The sequence below is a fragment of the Brassica rapa genome, chromosome A09 (assembly GCF_000309985.2).
Source record: "Brassica rapa cultivar Chiifu-401-42 chromosome A09, CAAS_Brap_v3.01, whole genome shotgun sequence".
Classification (NCBI taxonomy): domain Eukaryota; kingdom Viridiplantae; phylum Streptophyta; class Magnoliopsida; order Brassicales; family Brassicaceae; genus Brassica; species Brassica rapa.
In genome coordinates, this window is record NC_024803.2 from 23,422,014 (window position 1) to 23,448,486 (window position 26,473).

Below are 26,473 nucleotides of genomic sequence, written 5' to 3' on the forward strand. Positions count from 1 at the left end.
TCTAACGTCTCCTAAACATCAACATCAAAAAAGTAATATCTTAAATCTTTTTTCTCTCTAGGAAATACGATTTCCGGTGCCTTGTGGCCCATTTTAATTTCCTTTTTTAATCTCTCCGGTCTGTACCAAAATAAATTACCGGCCTAGGCATCGGTTCTCTGTTTTGGAAACTCAATTTCTAGTTTCCTTTTCTCTCTAAGAATATTCACCTTTTCTCTGTCTCTTTCCATTTTTTCCAGAAATCTTTCCTTCTTTCGATCCCGACTTAATCAAGTTTTTCCTTTCTCTAATGATTTCCCAGAAAATCGTAGCGGAATTCTGCGTGATTAACGGTTGTTACTCTTCAATCATTGTAGACTTACTTCCTCAAAATCTTCTCCTCCGCTGCTCCCTTGTTAGTTCCGACGACTGTATCTTACGGAACATGGTTGATACCTTGCAAAAAGCTATTGGCGCGATGTCTTTGGACGAGGAAGAACCTCTGGTTTTACCAGACAGTCCCCGATTTAGGGTGTTTGATGAAAATTCCATAAGTCTGTTGGGTCGCCTCCTTAATCCCGATTGTCATTCTATGGCTCGTATGATCGACTACATGCCGACGGCTTGGCGAATGGAAGGTAGAGTGCGTGGAATTGCTTTGTCTCGCGAGAGATTCCAGTTTGTTTTCCAGAGGGAAGAAGATCTGGAAGTTGTTCTCAAGGACAGACCGTGGTCGTATAATCATTGGGCAATGGCGATGGAAAAGTGGACCGAGAATCCCCCTGAGGATTTCTTACAGACAATGCTCATCTGTATCCGTATCAGACACATACCGGCGAACTACTTTACTACTGAGACGATGTTCAAGTTGGCTGAAGAAGTGGGGAAAGTTGAGGAGATTGCGTATGATCCCAAGGTCTCTCATACCAAGGACTACATAAGGGCGCTAGTGTGTTTTAATGTGGCTAATCCTCTAAAGGCTTCTCGTAAACTGAGTACCCGAGCTAAGGTTGTGACTATTGAGTATGAGTACGAGAAGATTCATAAACGATGCTTCCATTGCCTTCGAATGTCTCATGAAAAGATACGATGCCCTTTGCTGCGAAAAGGTGTTTCTTCAGGACATAAGACTGTGCCTGTTCAGTCGTCGAATGCAATCCAGATTGTGGAAGCTACTGTGAAGCCTCATGATCGTGTGAATTTCGGGGAGGGTCCCCCTGGTTTCCCTCCACTCTTTCCGGAGTTATCTAAACAAGATAATATCATGGCTCTTCAGTATATCTCGCATGCTGACGAGACTGAGAGAATGGCTAGGATCCAAAGAGTCAGGCAAGGTATTGAGGATAGTAAGACTGAATCTTCAATTAGGCTGATGCGTATTACAGGAGATGTCGACAAGGGGAAGGGCCATGTTTTCAACTACTTGGATACGACAGCTCAGAGCTTCCAGAATCATCCTTTAAGGGACGATCCTCAGCGACAACATCAAAGGAAGCGTCTTGGTGATGAAGAGGCAGAATTGTCTTACTCTCCTCTCTCGATTGTCTCGGCCCCTGTTCAGGTTCCAACGGTTTTTCGTCTGGGCCCTTCTTCGGAAGGGCGGGTCGCTGGGAATCAGAACCATGGAAAAGCTCCGAGGAAAAGACCCCAGTCTTGGAAACGCAAGTTGACAGCAAGAGCCGTGACTTCCCCTACCTTTCAAGAATCTTGTGGCCCTTCTTCTTCTCAAGGGAACATGAAGAGGAAATCTCCTCTTCCATTACTTGCAGCAGACAACAAAACTCCGAAAACCGCAAACCCTACGGTGGCTTCCGCATTGAAGCCGCTGCAGCCCCAATGAGCATCATGAGCTGGAACTGTCGAGGAGCAGGAAGCGACGAGACAGTTCAATACCTCCAGGGACTTCGCAGAAGTATCTTTCCGGATTTTCTTTTTCTTATGGAGACGAAACAGAAGAATAGTTACATGATGGGTTTACAACAGAGTTTGGGGTATGATAAAATGATTACGGTGGAACCTATAGGGTTGAGTGGTGGTTTGGCTTTGATGTGGAAGTCGACTTTTGATGTGGCAGTGTTGAGCTGTGATAATAGAATTATTGATGTGAAGGTCTCTTTCGGCTCAGTCTCTTTCTACCTCACATGTGTTTACGGTAATCATGTGAGGAGCAAGCGTCAGGAAGTTTGGACTAGGCTTATTGACATTGGTCTAGTGCGAGATGAAGCGTGGTTGTTGACTGGTGATTTTAATGAACTAATGTCAAATGGAGAAAAGCTTGGAGGAGCCATCAGAGATGAGTCCACCTTTTGGGACTTTCGAAACATGGCAGAAAATTGTAAGATTAAAGAGCTTCGCTTCTTTGGGAATAGTCTCTCTTGGGCAGGTAAAAGAGACAATGTCTGGGTTCAGTGTAGATTGGACCGAAGTTTTGGAAATGATGAATGGTTTTCTCTCTTCCCTAGAGCTAGTTCGGAATATCTGGATATGTGGGCTTCAGATCATCGACCTCTTCGTATAAGCTTTGCGCTGGAAAGGGTTGATCCGCATAGAGGAAGATTCTTCTTTGATAAACGGATGCTCTCAAAGGCGGGTTTGGAGGAAGTCATTAAAAGCTGTTGGGGTGACGACTGTGAAGTTCAGAACAGTACAATGGAAAGAATAAACCGATGCCGCAGAGGTATCTTGAGGTGGAAAAAACGTGCTGACCTCAACTCGAAGAACAAGATCACCAGGTTGAAATCTGCTTTGGAGCGGGAAGTGTCTAAACACTTTCCTTCCTTCCATGTGATGAGCAAGATAAGAAAAGAACTTGCTCTAGCCTACAAGGAGGAAGAAACGTTCTGGAGACAGAAATGCAGAGAAGAATGGTTGAGATCGGGCAACAGAAATACAAAATTCTTTCATAATTGTGTTAAGGGGAAGAGGCACCAAAACAAGATCTTGATGTTGTTGGATGATTTGGGCAGGGAACATTTCTCAGAAGGGTCAAAAGGAGACATAGCGGTGAATTACTTCAGAGAGCTGTTCATGAGCTCTAACCCTCACGATGTAGAATCATTGTTCACTGGTTTCCAGCCACGGGTGACTGCTGCTATGAACAATCTGCTACTAGCGCCTATCTCTGAGGAAGAAGTAAGGAAAGCTGCTTTCTGTGTTAAAAGTAGTAGTGCCCCAGGGGAAGATGGGCTCACGGGAGTCTTCTACCAACGTTTCTAGCATATTGTGGGCCCTTCCTTAACTTCACAGATTCAGCGATTTTTTGTCACATCTATTCTCCCTGATGGTTGGAACCACACTCAGCTTAGTCTGATCCCAAAAATCCCTAACCCGATCAGAATGTCTGATATGCGCCCTATTAGTCTCTGCTCAGTGCAATATAAGATTGTTTCGAAGATTCTCTGCAACAGACTGAAGCAGATTCTTCCAGAGATTATCTCAGAAACACAGGGTGCCTTTGTGGCGGGTAGGCTTATATCTGATAACATCTTAATCGCACATGAGATGGTACACGGTCTCAAGGCGAATGATCGAGTCTCTGGTGGTTTCATGGCGGTTAAAACAGATATGTCGAAGGCCTATGATCGAGGGGAATGGAATTTCTTGGAAACTTTAATGGAAAAAATGGGTTTTGACCATGTTTGGATCAGATGGATAATGGCGTGTGTGGGATCAGTCTCCTTCTCGGTCCTCATGAATGGGAATGAGCATGGCTTTATCAAACCAGAGAGAGGGATAAGGCAGGGGGACCCCCTCTCCCCTTTCCTTTTCATTTTATGTGTAGAAGCCTTGGTCAGCTGTTTGAATGAAGCGGAAAGTGCAGGGAGACTACAAGGGATAAAGTTGGCGAGCTCTGGTCCATCTGTCCATCACTTATTGTTCGCGGATGATAGCTTATTAATGTGCCGAGCATCTTCAGCTGAGGCCGCTGAACTTTTGTCATGTCTCAATCGCTATAGTGAGGCTTCTGGTCAGATCATTAACCCGAGAAATTCCTCAGTGATCTTTGGAGCAAAGGTCCCAGAGAACACTAAAGCAGAAGTGAAACAGGCGCTTGGGATTAGCTCTGAAGGGGGGGGGGAGGTTTCTACCTTGGTCTCCCGGAATGCTTGAGTGGCTCCAAAAGAAAACTCCTAAGTTTTATTAGAGAAAAGCTACAAGGAAGGCTCCAAGGGTGGTTCTCTAAATCGTTATCTCAAGGTGGTAAGGAGATCTTGCTTAAATCTGTTGGGCTAGCTCTTCCTGTCTTTGCAATGTCATGGTTTAAGCTCCCTAAAGATGTCTGTGCGAAGATCACTAGCGCTATGGTGGAGTTCTGGTGGAGCAGTGGAAGTAATCGCAGGAAAATATCGTGGGTTGCGTGGAAGAAGCTTTGTAAGTCAAAGGAAGAGGGCGGTTTGGGTTTCCATGACATAGAACTGTTTAATCAGGCACTCTTGGGTATGCAAGCTTGGAGAATATGGGACAGACCTAATTCTCTATTGGCGCAGGTCCTAAAACACCGGTATTTTGCTACTTCTGAGTTCCTAGATTGTGGTATTGGAACGCGACCCTCTTATGGTTGGAGAAGCATAATCCATGGCCGGGAACTTCTTAAGCAAGGCCTCTTAAAGACTATTGGAAGTGGCTTATCTACCAAGGTATGGTTAGATAACTGGGTCATGGATGGGATACCAAGAGCTCCTAGATATCAACAGGACGCCTTAGTTGATCTAACTATGGAGGTGGCAAAGTTAATAGATATACCTTCTCAGTTCTGGAATAGAGACCGAGTTCGTCAGTATATTCATGAAGATGATGTTGAGCTGGTGCTACAAACGAAGCTCTCTTTATCCAGAGAGGACGTTATGGTCTGGAGCTTCTCAGCTAATGGAAGTTACAACACCCGGAGTGGCTACAAATTGCTGGAAACTCTCCAAGATAGACAGTCTAATCAGAACGCTCAGATACCTCCTCTGGAAAGGCAACTGTGGAATAGTCTTTGGAAAACTAAAGCTCCCCCAAAGCTCAAGCACTTTATGTGGAGAGCGTTATCTGGAGAATTAGCGGTTCGTCAACGCCTTAGTACCCGAGGTATTGCTTTGGATAAGACGTGCACGAGATGTGGTTTGCAGGAGGAGAGTATTTGCCACGTCCTTTTCCATTGTAAACCGGCGCGAGAGACTTGGCAAAGATCTAGATTTCCATTCCCCTCTTCGGGTTTCTCCCACGATTGTGTTTTCCTTAACTTTCATCATTTGATTGCAGAAAGTCGAAAGCAGAACGTTTCTACAGATACTAAAAGAAGATTTCCATGGATCTTATGGCAAATTTGGAAAGCTATAAATGCATTTTGCTTTGAGCGCACGAGTATGACTGCAGAGTTGATTTTCGGTAAAGCTGAAGATGACTCTACTAGCTGGTTCCACGCTCAGACAGAGCAGCCAGAAGATCAGACTGGCCTGCGACAAGGTCCGATACTGTTGGAAAGATGGAGACCTCCTCCCTGGAACATGATAAAGATCAATGTAGGTGCCTCTTGGGATGGTGATTCTATGATTAGTGGAGCTGCATGGATTAATCGTAATGCCCAAGGCCAGGTCTTGTCTCACAGCAGGCGTTCGTACTCAGGAGTTCGATCCTTTCTAGAGGCTGAACTTTTGGCAATGTTCTGGGCAGTGGAAGCGGTGAAGAATCTACGCTTGAATTGTGTGATCTTTGAGGTGTCCTCTAAAGAAGTCTATGAGTTGATCACTAAATCATTGAGAGGTCCTCGCGATTGCTTGGTTCTCAATAACTTACGTGCCCTCCTGCACACTGCAGGTAATTATCACATCACGTATGTTCATCATTCACTGAACAGAGTTGCCTCTGAAATAGCAGCTAGTCTAACACGAGATCTTCGTCTCCAGTCCTATGTGGCGTCTGGTGGCCCCCGTTGGCTTATGGCCCTTATCAATTTGGAGGCTGCAGCAAATGGCCTGCCCACAGCTACTGACTAAGCCTGTGTTGCTTTCGTCTTCGCTTAACTGTGGAATGACTCTCCGGAGCTCAAATCCCTTCCGATGCTTTGCCCACTGTTTCTGGGGTTTTTTTTAGCTCACCTACTGGTGCTTGTCCTTTCTTCTATTATTGTTTTTAGATTTCCTTGACCGTTTTGGTCTAACGCTGGTGGTTTGTTCCCTTTGAATAATAATTTGACAAAAAAAAAAGAAGGTTCCCAGGAAGCTCTCTTATTCCCTTAAAACCGTCCAGATTCAAAGAAACTCAAGACAAGGCAAAATTTCAATGATATCTCTCCAACGGTTATATTTCGATCATGATCAGCACCATTGCAGTCTTTTGTTTATTTTTGTTTCCTTTTTTTTCATATGACGTTTGATCTCTGTCTAAGGTCGTGCCCTATATAAGCAGACCCATTTGTACATTTTAGATTCACCTTTCAATCAATAAAAAAGGCATACATATGTATTATCAGTCAAAGTGTTCTTTGAGTTGTTCTTTAGTTCCTAAGTGTGAGATACATTAGGAGACTATAGAGATTGGAGCCTTGAGACATAGATTGAGAGAGTCAATCAATACCCACGGATTGAGAGTCAAATCATTATCTATCCAACATCATCCTTCCATCATCCATCTTCATCAACTACTCATCAATCATTCCATCCCTTTATCTTTTCAGTTTCTGTTTTTATTTTTAATTTTCATAAACTCATTGTTCTTCATTTGTTTCTAAGTTAAATTGGATTGAAAGGAATAACAAGTCGGCCATCTTCACCATGTTTTCATCCGGTGTACATCCTTATCGATAAGATCTACCCATCGACCATTCTAAACCATCGACCCAAGCTCCTTTATCAGATGATATCATTCAATCTCTATCCCTGTTCTTGTTTTTTTTTTTTGTCGACACCCATCTTTTAAGATCAAGTGGTAGTCGGGCTTGAGTCGTTCCGAAGAGATGCTCTATCCGGCTGAGTCTGATCTATATGGGAAAAAATAACACCGGTACATCTTGCCTCCTTGGCGAGAGAATCTGCACGAGAATTCCTAGTCCTCGGTATATGTCTGATGCTGAATTCCAAGAAACCGCCTCGTAGAAAGTCGGAAGGAAACTAACTCAGAGGCAAAGGCCAGCCAGCCAGTAGGTTTAGCAATCATATCCACCAGGTCGGAACAGTCCGTCTCGATATGAATCATGGTGTACTGTAATTCTCGCAAACAGGACATCGCCCATATGAGTCCTTCCATCTCTGCATGGAGGCTTGATAGGCTTTTCCTGCAACCTTGTAGTCCAAATCTTTCGACTCCCATTTGATCTTTGTAGAACCACCCTAAGCCACTAGCCGTGCTATTATCGATCCATGATGCATCGATTTGGCAGGTCGGATGTTGGGGGTCGACAGGAAGAGTCGAAACCAGCGACGGAGCAAGATGTTGCTCCTCTTCTTCTCCCTCCTCCAGTAAATTAGCTTTTCTCCAACATTCAGCTTCAAGGGAAGCTAGCTGAAGGGTATCCAATGGGGAGATATCCTTACCATTGAAAAATTTATCATTGCGAGCCTTCCAAATGTACCATAAGATCCATGGGAAAGTCTCGATAAGTGGTTCCATAGAGGCCACGTTTCTCTTCTTCCAAAAAAGGAAGTTCATGTTTTGATAAACAGAGGTATTCGGGAAGTAACCCGGAAGGGACGGATAGTCCGATAAAACCCACACCTGGAGGGCTGGGGGGCATTCAAAGAGGAGGTGGTTAATGGTTTCCTCAGGGTCACCGCATCTAGGACAGCTCCTATCGGTGCCCAAGTGTCTATAGGCGAGCCTTTCAGTTGTCGCTATACATCCTGTCAAAGCTTGCCACATAAAGTGTTTCATCTTCCCAGGAGCGGGGATACTCCACACATGGCTCTGTAAACCAGTGATACTCGGTTGTACAATATGAGCTTCATCATCACACAATTTAGCCTTTTGTAAACTGTGATATCCTGATTTTACTGAGTAAGCGCCCGACTTTGTAAAGTTCCACGCGTACCCATCCATCGACCCCGTATTACTTGGTCTTAGTTTGAGTATTAACGGGATATCCTCAGGATGAAAGTATTCTAGTAACAGGTTAGTATCCCAATCCCTTGTATCACGCCTAATGAAGGAGTGGACAAGGAGTTTTGGGTGTCTATGAGTAATTCGATCAGACGGTCTCGGTGGGCGAGCCTCAATGTCCGGGATCCAAGGCTCGGACCAAACACATGTGTTTTGTCCTGCCCCAATAGTCTTTCGTAGGCCGGATTTGAGGAGTGGTTTTGCTGCCATAATACTACGCCAGCCATATGAGGGTGAGTAGACCTTCTGATCTTCCAAAGGGCATGATCGATTGTAATACCGTCCTTTCAAGACTCGGGCAAGCAGCGAGTTTGGAAACTGGATCAATCTCCAAAGTTGTTTTGCTAATAGGGCAATATTAAAGTCATGTAAATCCAAGAAGCCAAGTCCACCTTGATCATGGGGAACGCATATCTTGTCCCATGCAATCCAGTGCAACCCTCGGTTGTTTTGGCTCGAACTCCACCAAAAATTTGAGATAGCACTCTTTAGTTTCTCCACAATGCCTTTTGGAAGAAAGTAGCACGACATACTGTATGTCGGCACAGATTGCGCCACAGATTTTATTTGAACCTCTTTACCCCCTTTCGAGAGTAATCTAGCCGACCACGAGGTGACACATCCATTGAGACGGTCTTGTACGTAAGAGAAAACTTTCATCTTCGAGCCACAAATTTCCTGAGGGAGACCGAGATATTTGCCCATCCCACCTTCAGTAGTAATCCCAAGAACGGTCTTTATATCCTGTTTTATGTTTTGGCCGACCTTATTTCCAAAAATGATGGAAGATTTAGTTGCATTTAGTTGTTGTCCCGAGGCCTTTCCATATTAGTCCAAGATGTCTAAAATTTCCTTGCACTGTCTCACTTCTTCTTTACAGAAAAAAGGCTATCGTCCGCAAAGAGAAGGTGAGATATCCGGGGGCTGGCCCGAGCGACATGTAGTCCTAAGATTGCTGCTCATCCTCCGCTCCTTTAAGGAGGGAGATCAGAGCTTCAGTGCACAAAATGAAAAGGAATGGGGAAAATGGATCTCCCTGCCTCAAACCTCTCGTGGGTATAATTCTACCCCTGGGTTCTCCATTAATGATCACTTGATAGGAAACTGATGTAACGCAAAACATAAGGAGATCAACCATCTTCTCTGCAAACCCCAAGCGTAGCATCAAGGTCCGAATAAAACTCCATTCCACCCTGTCGTATGCTTTGCTCATGTCCGTCTTGATGGCCATAAATTCTTCTCTAGATCTAGTGTTTGTCCGGAGGGCGTGGAAGTTCTCTTGCGCAAGTAGAATATAATCTGTGATCAACCGTCGTGCCACAAAGGCAGATTGAGTCTCTGAAATCAGCTCAGGGAGAACTCTCTTGAGTCTTTTAGATAGCAGTTTCGAGATGATCTTGTAACTGACGTTACTAGGCTAATAGGTCTGAATTCTGTCATTTCTCTCGGTCTTTCCTTCTTTGGGATCAAACAAATGTTGGTCTGATTCAGTCTCGGGTCAAAATTCCCATCGTTAAAGAAGTCTTTCACTAATCTGATGATATCTTTTTGCATAACATGCCAAAATCTCTGGAAAAGTCTACTCGTCATACCATCTGGTCCTGGGCTTTATCTGGGTTAATATCAAATAAAGCTTTTTTATTTCCTGCTCCGTCGGTTCAGCTGTTAGAGTGTCATTTGTGGTTGCTGATACTTTATTTTTTATGAAGCGCAAAGAAGCATCCATATCTGTAGGTATAGAGGTAGAGAAGAGATCTTTGAAATACTCGACAGCCACCTTTTCTATTCCGCCATCGCTCTCTACCATCCTGCCCTCTTTATCCTTGATACAAATGACCCGATTCCTTGCTCGTCTTTGTTTGGTGATCCCATGGTGAAATTTTGTGTTTCTATCACCTGCTCGATGCCATTGTGTTCTACTTTTTTGTTCCCAGTATTCGTCCTCTTCTCTGAAAGCGGTGATAAGTTGACGGCGTAAATCTTCTAACTCCTCAAGGGTAGTATGGTCATCTTCCTGGGCTAGATCAATCTTACTTTTCAGCTCTTCAATAAGTCTTGCTGAGTTTGTCGGATTATTCTTTCGCCAACAAATTATGTTTCGTCGGCAAGAGGCAACTTTATGGTGAAAGTCCATATCATGGGCTTCACTGAAAGGGCCCCAACCTGAAACAATTGCCTCCTTAAATCCGGGTTTTCCCAGACATCTTTTGTCAAATCTAAAAATCTTCTTCGATCTTCTGTATACGGATTGTATACGTGCTAACACTGGTCGGTGATCTGATCCCCAAAGCTGTAGAAACTCCACATTGGTGGCCGGGAAGAGTGAGTGCCATTCTTCATTCGCCACGGCTCTGTCTAATTTACATTTTACTTTTCCAGATCGTCTCTTTCCCACCCACGAAAAAGAGTTTCCCTTATATGGAAAGGTAAGCATCCCACAATTATCCAGCATGGTGTGGAAGGGGAGGAAAGAATTTTCCGGTCTCCTCCTTCCTCCTCTCTTTTCATGGTTTCCTGTAATCTCGTTGAAATCACCAATCATAAACCAAACTTGGTTCCGGTTTAAACTCATTTGTGTTAGTCGCTCCCAAACCAAATCACGATTTTTTATAACCAGGTCACCATAGACAAAGGTCATATAGATAACATGTCCTTCAAAAGTAGATTCAATATCAATCATGTGCTCATCCGCATACAAAATAGTAACAACAGGATCATCCCTGTTCTTGTTTCATTCCTTTTTCTTATAAAACCATGAAAGCCATAAAAATCGTTTTTCATTTTTTTGCCCTTGTTTTGAGTTTTATGTTCTTTTTTCAAAAACCATAAAAAGAAAAAGATAAGAGACAAAATTTCCTTTCATTTGATCCATACTTTTCCAAAAAGAAAAACCAAAAGGTGTTTGCATTAGTTGCATTTCTTAGTTTCCTATTTTGCTTATTCGCTTACCATATCTTCATTGTCGATTTATTGCATTCAGATTATAAAAAAAGAATCTCAGATTTATCTCGTACCATTTCGTGCATACCATATATTAGTTATATTGTGCATTTAAAAAAATCATTTAGTCTTATTTGCATTAGATTTATAGAGTTGTTTCCATTTTATTTTTGGGTTTTGCATTCCAAACCAAGAAAATTCAAAAAGGGGGAAATTGCCAAAACGGAACAAAAAAACAATATAGTTGTCCTTATGGTATAAAACCATTTTTATCCATTTTTTTCTCTTTTTTACCCTTTAATTTCTGAAAATTAATGAAATAAATAGTTCTATAAATTCAAAAAATATTAAAAATATAAACAATTAATAAAACACCTATATACATAAATATATTTTTTTTTGGTTGAAAAACTTGATAAATAAAATTTTAAAATTACGTTCTACTAAAAGTAGAATTCGTCTTCTACAGAAAATGAGTAAGTAGAAAATGAATTCCAGAATAAACAAGTCCATCTACTTTTTTTAGAAAAAACAATCTACTGGTGATTAAAATTCTAAATATGAGGAATGCAAATTCTACTAATTGTAAAGATTTCTACTTTTATCTTGAATACAATTTCAACTTTTATGAAGTATTCTAAAATTGCGGGTATGCGAAATCTAAACTTAACACAAACGTCTACAAGAAGTAGAAATTGTATTCATGATTTTTATTATGATTCTACACGGTGTAGAAGGTGTCTTCTACGGGTAAAAAACTGGGTTTCCAAAAATTAAGGAAGTTTCAGTTAAAATAATATTATAATTTCCTAAAACATATTATGGTCGATTTTCTTTGTCAAAATATCAAAAAAAAATGATTTTGTTTTTTCTTTTTCATCAATCTATGATTTCTGCATATTTTGTCATTTGATTTTCACAAACTCTTGTTCTATGACTAAGGAACAAATTTTTGGTAGTTTCATGCATCGTGTGAAACTACTTAATTTTCTTGGTTGCTGCTAGTGGTTCGAGCATGTCTTATACTTTGTTCTTTTTTTTTTTGAAATCTCATATGCCAATGTCATAATAGCTTCACGATACAGAATAACTATCATAAAAGAAAGCTAGAAAAGAAAGAAGAAGAATATCATTAATCTGCAAGATTATTACAAAAAACGTAGAGATAGAGATGCAACGGCATCTCTAACGTTCATTCTGCTTAACCTCAACGGTCGATGCCTAAGTCTGGATAAGTGTCATCACCAATAGAAACGTAGCGCCGATAGTGGCTGTCCATGTCCACGGGTTACCGAAATACACACGCTTGAGGATGGTCTTTTACCTATTCATCGGGTTTCTATAGTACTTGTTGACTTCACCCGCTATATCATAATAGTAAGAACCAGAATCTACGATGACTGTCACGAGCTTGTTCACCATCTGCGCAACTTTAGCGGGTTGCCAAATCCAACTTTTTAGTATTCGTTTCAAACCAGAAACCACCACAAATCATTCAATGCACACGTTTTATATGTATACTGATATAAAATAAAGAGAAATGAGTTACCTTTCTCGATAAGCAAGTCAACGTCTTTATCAGTGTCAATGAGATAATCTAGGAATAAGGCGTAGCTACAGACGTGGGTGTGTTTAGGGTAATAGCACTGCTCAAGAGCTATTATGTTTCTCAGTTTTATCTCACGGCTATCATGCAAAGAAGAAAGAGATAGTTTAGACATAACAAAAAATCATTTAGGATCTGAACAAATCAATCGAAGAAATATCAAAACCGAAAACAAAAAAAACTAAAGAGAAACTGGAAGGAAATAGTTTCGAGTTTTACCTTGCTTCTACGGATGTTGGAGAAAGAGAGAGGCGTAGATACAGAGGCGGAGAGGCGGAGAGGCGTAGCGGCTGAGAGAAAGGGACAGACGAAGAGGTTACACCGGAAGGGAAGGGAAGCTCGATTTCACCGGCTAAGACACATAATCGTGTCTTGTTCCTCTCGACAGAGAGAAAGAGAGGCGTAGAAACCAACTGTAATTAGGTTAGGGGATATTTTTGGTCCGTGTCTTGTGTTCTTTTTTTAAATTGTTTTTACATTTTTTTTCCTTTCTAAAAAATTATTTCCCTCATTTTTTTATATCTTTTCATTAAACTATTTAAAAATAATTTTAATTTGTGTTTAATTCGATTAAGAAAAGGTTAGTTTTGGGATTATGAAAAATATTATACTATAGAAATAACTTAGTGATGGTTTTATACTATAAGGACAATTATGTTGTTTTTTTTGTTCCGTTTTGGCAATTTTCCCAAAAACAATTTCCATTTGTTACTTGTCATTATTTTTGTTTGCATATTTCATATTAGTCTGACTTAGTTCTTGCATATCTTTCTTGCATTAAAAAAAATTATAAGAATCATATTTCATTCATTTTTGAATTTACATACCACATTTGCATATTTTGTTTCATGCAACTTCCATTCTAAGAAAAGTCAAAAAAAAAATATTGTCATTGCATTCTTGTTCATTATTGCTTGCATATTTCCATATAATTATAGTATATCTCGTTCATACCATTGTTGCATTAAAAAAAATCACATTTAGCATTTTTTTTTTCATTTTTTCGGTCCAAGTTATTGCATATCATTGCATTTTTATTTTTCATCTTCCATAAGATTCAACCAGTGTCTTTAAAATCTCTTGACTACGTGTTTGTATTTCTTTCAGGTACACATGGAGGAAGAAGATTCATGGCAAGAAGATCAGTCCATACTTGATGAAGAAAGTAGCTATGATCACTGGTCCGAAGATTGCTCCAACACTGATTTTGAAGAGGATCCTTATGAAGGAGATCCTGAGCCAGTACCACCAAACCCTTACCACGTTGATAACCACTCCAGTGATTGTTCTAGTAGAGAAGCTGACCCAGAAGAAGGCTATGAAAGTGGTTCATGGAAGGGGAAGAGGCTGGAATTGAAAGCTGCCTAGAAAACCAAGAAGAATGGGAGCATGAATCAGATGAAGAAACCCAGCTCCAACTGGACGTCAAAGAGAACTCATGGGAGGCTCAAACCCATCCTGATTCTTAGCAAGACATAGTTCATGGGCTGAAGTGCCATTTTCTGGTCATGAGGAAAGACAAACATTGTCTATGAAGCCTTAGATTTTGGGTCATCGTATGAGGAAACTGATTCTCAAATCAGTGATGATGAAGCAAGGCAGTCCAGCCATGAGCCTGAGATCCATGGAGATGATCTAGGCTTATGATCTAGGCGTGCCTAAAGAGGAGGAAGCAATAAGTGAGGCCGGAAGAAATGTTAAAGAATCTCAATTTGCATTGGCTGAAGAGAAAGAAGTGGAAAGTGATGCCGAAAGAAATGTTACTGAGCTTGAAGCGCACTCCATCAACTTTTCTGGTCATAACAAAGCAACTGCTGCTTATAAAGAATGGGAGGAGAACTTGAAAATCTGGTACCACAGACAGCAACCATCAGACGAGGAGGCTGATGACGAACCAGTTGACACTTGGAAAGATTTCAGATTAGAGATGATGAGATTGATTGAGGAGGCTGAGAAGGACACTGCAGCCCAATACTACCAGCTCCAAAAGAATGATACACTTGTAGCCTATACCCACACTTCAACTCTACACTTTAAGAATAGGAGTAAGAAGGCTGATCACCCTCATAGCCCACAAAAGGTGGAACCGGCTCACCCTCATAGCCCACAAAAGGTGGAACCGGCCAAAGAAAAACTCACAATCAAGCAAGCAAGGAATTCACAGCCGAGTTAACTACAACTTCCATAAGGGCCAGAAATCCATCCAAGGTCAAAAGGAGATTTAGAACATACAGAAAGAAAGGCCACAATATTCCATATCAAAAAAGGTCCACGGCCTGAAGATGAAGCTATGGCACAAGTTTTGCAAAAGCCACCAGCATCTTCAAATCAACGTAAGTCCTCTAATTCTAAAAATTATATTCATAAGAAGGGACACTTTGCTGTAAATTTTCCATCTAGAAAGTTGTTAGGATGCACATCAATGGAGTTGAAAACCTGAGCCAAGTAAAGCAAGTGATAGTCTCATTCCTTTAGGCTTTCAAATTCTGGATTTATGCACTTGTCTTTTCCAAAGAGTTTTGATCCAGGTATAGGGAAAGGAGATGGACGACCAAACAAGTCTGAGAGGTTGAAAGAAAGCCAGGAAAAACACCCGACTTGTCCACAAAACTTTGAAGAAAATGCAAGAAATAATAATAGCACACAAGCTACCAAAGAGCAAATCACTCTTCAACTAGCTGAAACCATTTGAGTAAGTCTAAATTTTACTTGTATAAATTTTACTTGTCCAAATTATAAATTATCCAAAACAGATATAATTCACTTGTTTTCAGCCAAAAGTTTTGAGATTATTTCAGGTACAAGGCCAAGGATCCCATAGGAGATCCACACAAGGAGAACACATGGTATCTAGATGACAAAGGAAAGCAAGAAGTTACCATCATAAAACAACATCTAGAAGGCCATATCAATATTAAGGAGTAGTCTTGTCGTTCCTACTCAAAGAAGATCCACAAGATTTGCCACCAAAGATCAAACCGAAAAAATACCAAGGTAAGGCCCTAGAATCTTAAAATAGGATGAAACCTAACTTGTTTTATCTTGGTACAGGTTATCCAGTTTCGAGGTCGAAATCTTTTCAGGAGATAGGGAATTATATAGGCACAGAAACAACACCTGAACCAGGGCCAACCGGATGCACCATTCAACCAACCGAAGGACCAACCAGGATATGTGTTTCATCAAAACGACATATCTCATTAACAAGGAGGAATTTAGCCATGAAACCAATTTTGATACATTCTAAACTCAACAAGGAGTCAGAAAAAATTAGAATCATTGTCAAAGCTACTCGGACCAGGATGATATGAATCTTACTAACTGGAGATTCCTCATCTCGTCCATCTGCAAGTATCCAAGCTTAAAAGTTGTTTCAAGCCCAATTAAGAAGCGTTCCAACCAAAAACAACTCATGGACTTCAAGATAGATCTATTAGCGTTCCAAAAGCCAAGAATCAGGAAAAAATTCCACGGAAATATGAAGTTATAGCCAAATCTCCAAAACCAACCAAACCAGCTCTACACTTACCTAAATTGGAAGATTCGGGTTTGACATCAAACCAAACTCAATTTTGGAAACCAGGAGACTTTTACCAGATTCAAGATGCCCTCTACAATATCTTTGGAAGCACAAGAACAAACTGGATCAGGCGGATCCTTGAATAATCAATCCAACCAAACAAGAGCCGATTATGGAAAGATTTGGCAATCTTTCGGTTAAATCATTTCGAAGCCAACCAACTCCGACCAGAAGACATTATGATTAAACCAAGGCATACATAAGACATATCTAACCATTCAGGATAATCAGATACATTCTTACAATGCACCAGCATGCATAGGATCAGGAGGATCTACATTTGCTTCAACTTGCCTTATTTGGAGCCTCTTGCAATAAACCTCCAACAGCTATTTTCCTATAAATTGAAGTGATACCACTAAAATTACCCTAAGGAGTGAATTACTCTCTCAAATAAGAGGTTCAGTTGCAGTACTTAGGGATCAAATCTACAAGGATCTAGAGAACCTATTAAATCTAGTCAGGTTATTAAATCTAGGTGTTTGTTGTTTTATGGGTTTAAAAGTAAATAGCAATCCTAATTGTGCAAGTCTATTCCTCGACTAACAAGATGATTGGGGGTGTAACTTTATTGGAAGATATTAGATGCAGGGTTTCTATTCAGGTGTTGGAGTTATAATCCTATAGATGCCTAACAGTTGCATACATGATATATTAGAGCTTAACTCCTTAATCACAGTGATCAGTGATGGCAATATTTCACTGGTTAACTAACTAGATCTTGGATCTCAACTGTCGTCTTTTGATCACAAGAAAGTGTCGATCGATGATCCTATAAGGATATCGATCGATACACCTTTCGCAATATCGATCGATAGTCAGATTACGATATCGATCGATAGCGTCTAGTTAAGCCCTAGGCGCAGGTTGATAATGCTCACTAGTCTCCTAGATCAGCGGTTAGCTCTCTCTAGCAGTCCTAGCATGTCATATTAGATTCAGGACAGAAAGATCAAGGATGCTTGACACATGCAAATTTCTAGGTTCAATATTCTAGTTAGCAAGGCTAGAACAAGCATTAAGAACAATCAATCAATGAATATCACAACTAAGCAATTCTATAGTTGGGGCTAATCTCTCTAACCTATTTGAACCCTGAATCTAACAAGTAAACTACTCAGACATAGCTAAGCAATTCATGACACAAAATATAGATAAAAGCTGCATACCATAGAATAGATGAATCAATGGAGTTCCAATCACAAATCTCTCTATGATATTCTCTCCTAAAACTCTTTCTCTCTTGCTGAAAGTAAGAATACAATGATGGTAAAAGCTCTCTCTGCCTCCTAACACTTAGGAAAGTATATAACTATTAGGTTAAAATTCGTCAGGGGTAATCTTGTAATTTGGTGAAGCCTTGGGTTTAAAGTCGGCTGGAACCAAGTCGCGCGTTCCGCGTCTCGACACCGATCGATGGTACATGATGTACATCGATCGATCATAATATTCAATCGTCGAGGCTTCTCTTCTGTATCGATTGATGGCACTGGGTGTGCAGCGATCAATTGCTTCTTCTGCATATCGACCTCTAATGGTCAGCTCTGATGAAATATCTTTTAAGCTCCTAAATGCTCCATAATCATCACTTTACTCCAAGATACTCATGTACCTGAAAACATAACTAATAGGATAGAATATATAATATATAGATAGTAAAACACTTATATACCATGGATGAAAATGAGTCAAATCCATGGTATATCAATTCCTCCTGACTTATCCTTTTGCTTGTCCTCAAGCAAAACAAACAGGCAGTCTCTCAGAAAGAGGTTTGAAAACAGCAGGGACTCACAAATTTAAAACATAGAAATCATCAACTCTACAATATTGCAATCCACATCTAAAAAGTCCTCAACACAAAAGCACATTATGCAATATCCTAGCTTATCAACCAAATTCAACTAGCGAACAACTCAGCAAATCATGTCTGACATTCCCCTCTACTAACCTCATTTTTTAGCATAAATCTAAAAGTGCAGGCTTTACCTTGGGAGTATCGATCACAGGATGCAAGGATTTTCAAACAAGTATCTGGAACTGCAGGTAAAAGTTAGTTCCTAATTTCTCTCTCTCTAATTTCTCTCTTGAGTCAAATGGTGGTTGCCACCAAGCCCTGTTCACTTTTTTTTGACATATATCCAAGAATTCTTTGTGAAACGAGCCTTGAAGATTGCTGCCTCCAAAACCATTCGAATTCTTTTTATTGGAGTATTTATGAATCAAGCCTTGATGGTTTTAGCCACCAAGTCATGTTCAGATTCCTCCTAACTAAATCTTAAGTCCTATTTAAATAATAAATTTCAGATTTTTTTTATAACACTAACTACTCTAGGGTCGAAATAGAGAGAGAAAAAGTGATAAATGAATCTACACAAGGCGTTACCTTCCAGACTTGTCTGAAGAATCCGATCTCATGTATACCAAGCCCCAAGACAAGCAATTATGTCAGGTTTAGTGCTGGAGGTCAGCTTTGGTTCCTTCAAACAATCAAGGCAAGTGTGTAAAGTTGACAGGTTGATCCACTTTAACATCTTTAGTACTATTTGCAATCAGTAAATCTAAAATGGTGCTAAAGAGTGGTTAGATATTCAAGTATAAATCAATAATAAGATCATAGTCCCTTTCTCATAGCTAAGTATAACTTTATTAAAATCCTTTTAATAAAAATCAGAATAAATAATATCAGTAAACCTCCCCCATACTTAAAATACACTGTCCTAGTGTAACACAGTCGGAGTTATGGTGGAAATAAATCATAAGTACTCAATTTAATAAGTTAGGAAGATAAACCTGACAGGAGTGGGAATCGATCGATGTGCATCGGTATGCATCGATCACCGCAGGTGTCAGCATGTCGATCGATGTCGACATCTCGTCCACGGTCGATATGGTGATCATCATCGTTGTTGGGGTCAAAATCGGTCACGACGGAATCAATGTCTGAAAGTTAGTAAAAATCAGCATGAACGTTTTTACGAAAAGTAATCTTCGTAAAGATATCTTTACGAAGAGCCTTGCGGTAAAATCTTGTTCAAATCTCAATCGAACCACTAAATACCGATTGTCCGAAGGCAACGGACATGTATCTAAATCAGCCGCGGACAAGCTCGAGTATGGAAATAAAACCGCGGACAAGCCAAGCTCGATCGATACGCGGCGACCAAGCATGCACACAGCTCGGTCGCTACGTAGCGACCTAGCTCGAGCCAAGCTCGGTCGCTACGTAGCGACCGAGCGTCCGTCCAGCTATGTCGCTACGTAGCGAACCAGTCCATGCATTCTCGTCTATCCTTCAATGCTATCTTCCGAAGACCGTAGCAAACTCAGTTCTTGTTTTTCGCCATTCTAAATCATCGATCAAACGGTTAACAGAAAATCTAAACTTTTCGACAATCGACGAAGTTCGATACATTCCACAATTCACTTTAAGCCCACTATGTTTACCCATAATACGCGGCATGTAAGGAAAAATTCGTACGAAAGCTTCTAGAGCTATACGAAACATCCTCAAAAAATGCACGAAATTGATCTCGGACGGCCAACACTTCACAAAGCACTATGAAGGAAATCGCTTCTTCCCATAGACAAATTCACGCGACACCTCAGTCTTAATTCCTCGATCGAAAATAAAATTATTAGCATCCAAACAGGAACAACAATTTTTGCTGCGAACATCCGTAGTCAAACAAGAACGTTTCTCAAACGCAGGGCTAAGACTAAATCCTTGCAACATCGCGAAACATTTTCAAGCCTGCAAACATTTCAAGCACGAAACGCGGCATACGAAAGAATAACAAATCTTCAGCATCGCGAGACGTCGCAGACGCCTGAAGATTCGTTCTTCGACGAAATTTCCTTCCTCGATAAAAACATTTTCTTGGAAGACCAGACAGTCATACGCACTAACATCTTCTCAAAACATATCCTTCGCGAAGACTCGAAATGGTATTTTTTACCATTAAATTTGTTGCTGGTCACAACAAACTCTCAACGTCCTAAACATACTTAGCCATCTCGTAGAGATGATTCTCGTACATCCGACACAAGGATAATAGCGCTATAAAAGAAACCCAAAATTTTTGGTCAGCACTTCCAGGAGGCTTAAAAATTGTCCTTGGAGAGATGCTCGGTTCCAACCATACAAGTCGTATAAGCCGAGAACCTATCGCGGACTTTAAATCGGTATGGAATCAGGATGAAACTGAAACGGGATACGCAAGTCGAATTAGACATCGCACCCTCTAAAACCAGGAGTAAACCTAGGTCTTGCCCTAAACCCAGCGCACTGGTCTCTAACATCTCTAGGCATAGTATCAAACACCCTGATACGAGATCCCAAAATTTGTCTCTTTGCCAATATTCGAGAATCTTCAGAAATCCCGCAAGTTTACACACTGCGGAAAACTCTCGAAACTGATTACGGATATAGCAGTTTACACAAAGTTAGATTACGAGATGACAACTTGTAGTCTTCCTTCTACACCCATACAAAATGCCATCGGCAGCAACACTCCTGATAACCGCTACATAAAAACTAGACCGTAAAGGTCTCGCTGAAAAACTAGTCATAAGAACCTTAACTCCAAGACGAACTACGAAAGGCTTGATCCCTTCAACAAGGATACGTAGGCAGCCGTCATAAGGCACAGCCCCAACCTTATCGCGTTCTACATTTAGAAACTCATGGTTCTAACGAGCTGGGGGGCTAACTGTTGGGGTCAAAATCGGTCACGACGGAATCAATGTCTGAAAGTTAGTAAAAATCAGCATGAACGTTTTTACGAAAAGTAATCTTCGTAAAGATATCTTTACGAAGAGCCTTGCGGTAAAATCTTGTTCAAATCTCAATCGAACTACTAAATACCGATTGTCCGAAGGCAACAGACATGTATCCAAATCGGCCGCGGACAAGCTCGAGTATGGAAATCGGACCGTGGACAAGCCAAGCTCGATCGATACGCGGCGACCAAGCATGCACACAGCTCGGTCGCTACGTAGCGACCGAGCTCGAGCCAAGCTCGGTCGCTACGTAGCGACCAAGCGTCCGTTCCGCTCGGTCGCTACAGATCGACCGAGCTCGAGCCAAGCTCGGTCGCTACGTAGCAACCGAGCGTCCGTCCTGCTCGGTCGCTACGTAGCGACCGAGCTCTTCCGATACGTCGATACGACACCAGTCCATGCATTCTCGTCTATCCTTCGATGCTATCTCCCGAAGACCGTAGCGAACTCAGTTCTTGTTTTCCGCCATTCTAAATCATCGATCAAACTTTGCGGTAAAAACCGCGGAAAGTCCAAAGTCGCAATAAACGTTTCGAGTCGGAATACGGCCCAAAGGGACCTAAGACAGGACTCGAGGCCCATCTTACGATTTCTTAACCAAAAGCCCGTAAACCGTAGGACGGTTTACGCTTGGTTCGCAAGGGAAGATAAATGTCAAGTTTCCGCGGATAAATACGGAATTTTGAAGATAATTACGAAGATCGGAAAAAATGGAATATCTTCATTTTATGCTATGACGGCTTAAGGGCAGAAGAGTAAAAGCGTAAACCGACCTTGGAGCGAGTATATAAGGAGTTCTAGGCGAGAGGCATGGGAGAGAACTTTTTAGACTCGAAATTCTTTGCACTTAGAAACTTTAGGCTTTATTCTCGACAAGTTCGGTTTCTATGTCTGGCACTCAATTACTAGACAAACTCGCCCATGCAGTTCGATCTCTTGTCCAGCTCTATCAATTGAACTACGTTCGGCTTGATCCTCGAAAGGGGTACGTAGGCAGCCTTTAACAAGGTTCAGTCCGAAATCAATCAAAAACCTTTTCTGTATCTTTTTCGTCTTTTGTTATCGAGCTGCGACTCAACTAGGTTTGAGCTATTAGGCCACTAGAACTAAGTAACTCGCTGACAGCCTTTGCGGCCAAAGGTTTTATGATCTCTTGTAATGATCGCAACGCTCTTACGCGGACTCGAAATAAGATCTACTGTTTTCTCTAAACTCGTTTGTTATCTTTTCATGATTTCCGCATATATTTGGTCACTTGTCGTTGGCTCTCGCAGAGATCCGGGACCTTTGGGAAATTAGGGTTTTCCTAGTTTCCCAATTTAAACGGAAATCGACAGTGCAAATTTCGGTTCCCACAATCGTACTTGGGTCTTGCAATAAATCTGAAAGAATAAAAATGAAAGTAAATACTATTAACTAAGAAAACCAATTAAAATTACCTAATAGTGGGTTGCCTCCTACTCAGCGCTTTGTTATAGTCATTTAGCTTGACTATAGAGGTGTTTGGCTAGTTGGTGGAAAGACAACTACTTGTTGGGAATCAAGCATCCACCTCATCTCTGCACATTCTGGACCAAGCTGCAATGAAACTTCTTATGGCCTCATCATTTCTGGTCCATCTCTCATCCATCTTTTGTATTGCATTTGAGATGTTCTGTAGCCTTTCCAGGATATTTTCAATGCTGAACTGATGCCATCCTATCTTGTCATAGGTGTATACTGATAGCTCGTTCAGTTCCTCGTGCATTGACTCCATCTTATTGTGTATCAGCTGCTTGTCGTCTGATGTAGACGTGGTATCGATCGTGCTACCATATGTCTATCGATCGTTGCTGGTGCAGTACTGTCGATCGATTTGGAGCGTGCTCTGTCGATCGATGCTGATATCTGGTGTTGAGATGCGAGTTGCCTTTGAATGGCTTTGATTTCCTTCTGTAGCCACTGCTTGGCTATCTAGTCCACCGAGTCTGACGTCGAATGGAAAGTAGATGTCATTACACCGTTTCTCAAGTCATGCCTCCAAGGTGTCTATTGCATTGTAAAGCTTTGATGTGATCAGATCAACTTCTGGTGCTGTGTAGGGAAGGTGCTCTGTAGGTTTCTCGCCGTCGAGCGATGCCCTGCGGAACCTATCGATCGATGTTGGACCTTCTTCCTGAAAATCATGTTGATCATTAAGCTTGCCAATATCCTTTTGGACTTTCATCATCTGCGTAGACAAGCTGTCCAAGTATCACATGATAGGTGAGGTGAAACGGTTGTGCATATCCTTATAAGTTAGTAACCTATCTTCCATGGATGCGAACTTGCTGTCGATCGATGTGATGGTGCAGATATCGATCGATGTGGCTGGTTGTGGATCCTTCTTGCGAATGGTGTCCAAATCTTGCTGTAGCATATCAATTGAGAGGGTTGTAGATGTCGTTAATCTTTGTGTTGATGTATGCGATCTCCCATTCATCCTTCTTCTCTACCAAACATTGCGGTTCTGCAGGGATTTGGGATGTTTGTGGCTTGACATCGATCGATGTTGCTTTGTCGGCGTCGATCGATGGCGATGTCGTAGATTCCTTCTCAAGGCTGTGCTGCATACTCCCAATCTCTGTCTTCATCTCTGCCATACTTCTGAAAAGCTTGTTGTAACTCCTTTCCAAAGGCTGATATGTGTCATCTACCAATGTCTTGAGTTCATCTCCTAGCTTTTCCTGAGCTCCACAAATACCAGTCACCATCTCATTAATCTCATCCTTGGTTTAGATCTCTGGTGCCAGTCTTGTAGGTGTGAAAGAAGTGGCATATTCTGAAAGACATATGTGACTCTCTTCATATAGTGATGCTCTCTCCAGAATTTTTCTGATGTTGTCCTTGGTAACATGGATCATCTCACCAGCTACGCTCCTTGCATATCCAAACTCATCTCTATAGACTCCATATTCGTCCTTCTGTTCCCATCTGAACTTTCTGGCTCCATAGATGTCATAAGCGCGATGTCCAAACTCGTAACGACTGTCGATCGATGGTGAGGGTGCCTTGTCGAGCGACGTTGGTGTTACCCTGTCGAATGATGTTGGAGCAACCTTGTCGATCGATGCTTGGCTAACTGGTCGGTATGATTTGTGTGAACCAATTGCTGTTGTGTTAGCCCATGGATGTTCGTCTAGAACTATTGGATTGTTTTCTGGAATGTTGTGTTGCTGCATAAACAAGTTATCTGGTCCATTGGCCACCTGAAGAATGTCTGCTATGTCCTCTCTGGATAGTTTTAGAATTCTTCCATCCATAGCTCTTGCATGGCCATCTAGGTCCCTGAAAATATCAAATTCATCAGGACTTAGAAAACCGTAATCCATACTCATATTCTTCTTAGTAAATAAAGAAAGTTGTGGTTTAGAATGAGTATCAATCGATGTTGATACTGGAGTATCGATCGATGGTAGACGTTTGTCTGTGGAATTAGGGTTTTTTGATTGAATGATCCTCCTGGATGTTCCTTCTGATTGGTTTGTGGGAGCATTCATCTTTTATGCTTTGGTGTCGTGAGAAGTAATCTGGGGTGCAAAACTCCTTATATAGGTATTGGTAAACCTACTTGGAATTGGAATATTCCCTTTTTCCTTTTCAAAGGCGGCGGCTTTAATATCGATCGATGTACCAGGTATGGTATCGATTGATGCATAAGAACGTTTTGCTGGATGAGGGTGGGTATCGACCGATGCTGAGTGAACTCTGTCGATCGATGGTGGAGACGGATTGTTGAAGGAATGGCCTGAATATATGTCATCCTGCATAGCAATCTCTATAGCTCTTTCCTTCCAGTAATCCTCATCATACTCCTCTGTAGGATCCTCATTGGATGAAGGAATTACAATATCCACTGTAAAACTTTCATGGAATCCACTGTCTGCCCAACTGCCTATTGAATAGTCATCTCGTCCTCTATTGTTGGGTTGTTGAAAGGAAAAGTCTGGATAACACTGATCTGGTAATGTGAAGTGGTCTACCGGTTGCTTCCCGTCGAGCGACGTGGGATAGCGTTCGTCGGTCGTCGGTGACTCATTGGAATCGATCGATGAAACAATGCGGGTGTCGATCGATTCCGAGTAGTCTGTTTTGTACTCTGCTCCATAATGACATGCTGCAATGTAGCCAATATCATTTCTAAGCTCCACGAGGTTGACCTGTTGTCTCACAATTCGAACTGGGTCATAGTGGACGTCTAGATCTATCAGTGTCAGACACAATCTGTTGGTGTTCATGTCACATACACCTCCTACTGTAGCCAGGAAAGCTCTTCCAAGTAGAAGTGAAGAGTTCTAGTTTAGCTTTATGTCAATGACATGACAATCTACTGGGACAAGGCATTACCAATCTGTACTTCAAGGTCTCTTATGATGCCTCCTGAGCTTCTTTCTGAAAGATCCACGAAGGTGAAAGATTCTGAGGAAGGCTCTATTTTCAGATCCAGCTGGTCTGCCATAACCTTAGGTAGTATACTGACTGATGCTCCTGTGTCACAAAGTGCATGGAGAAATTCAATACCCTTCACCACACATGGTATTGCGAACTTCCCAGGATCACTCTTCTTATTCAATGTGATCCTTAGTTTCTTCATTTCCCTGACATGATGAAACATTCTCCTAATGTCCTCAGTTTTCTTAGACTTTGTGTGTGAAATAAAATTCATCAAAAGGTTTCTCCACTAGGGTTATGAGGACTCTCTTAGTGAAACCATCCATCTCCTTCTCATTAGCTTCCCTCTTAAGGTTCTTAGGAATCTTCTCCTTCCTCTTCCTTAACCTTCTTCCTTCAGTTACCTCATCAACTTGCATAGGCTCTGGTGTAGTGTCTGAAGGGTTGGTTGTAAGTTCTGGTGGGTTGGCTGATGGTTTAGGTGGTGGTCTGAGTGCGTTGATTCGGTCATTATCAATAGATGGTAACCGCACTCGGTAGGTGAGAGGTGCCCGTCGATCGATGGGAGGTGAGGGGGGTCGATCGATGTCGGTCTGTCGGTCGACTGCTGGCTCAAGTGGTCGATCGATTTTTACGTAGAAAGGGGAGGGTGGGTGAGGATATTTCTCCGCGAATTCCTCATGAGTCGTGATTCAAACTGCACTACACTCTGCACTCGATTCAGTAGACAACGTCGATCGATGTCGAGAGTAATCTGTCGATCGATCTTCGTCATGCTCTGTCGATCGATGTGTATCCTTTGACATCGGTCGACACCATTGTGATCCACCAAAACACATGGAGCTTTCAACTTCAAAGTCTCCTTCTCCAAGCTTCTCATGCCTCACCACTTGCCAGAAATCATCATCTATGATGGCATTAACGTGGTGTTTAGCTTTCTTAACTCCTACCTCTCTAGCCAAGGCTTCTTGCCTCTTTATAGTGTCTCCAGTCTGAACCAGTTGCATTTCAAGCTTCCTAACCTGAGTCCCTAAGGTCTCAATTCTTGTGTTCAGACTGTTGTAGGCGGATACTATCTTCCCAATGAAATCTACAGTGAG

At 41.5% G+C, this 26,473-nt stretch overlaps 3 protein-coding genes across 3 annotated transcripts in view; all 3 read left to right on the forward strand.

Annotated features, from left to right (window-relative positions):
• Positions 1 to 26,473, forward strand: part of LOC117128145 — a 734,122-nt gene that overhangs the window by 268,323 nt on the left and 439,326 nt on the right. The window lies entirely within an intron of this gene.
• LOC103840088 lies at positions 425 to 1,819 on the forward strand. The gene has a single exon (XM_009116566.1). It carries the CDS (start codon positions 425 to 427, stop codon positions 1,817 to 1,819), a length of 1,395 nt encoding a protein of 464 aa, XP_009114814.1.
• LOC117127769 lies at positions 1,816 to 3,195 on the forward strand. Its single transcript, XM_033278424.1, has one exon. It carries the CDS (start codon positions 1,816 to 1,818, stop codon positions 3,193 to 3,195), a length of 1,380 nt encoding a protein of 459 aa, XP_033134315.1.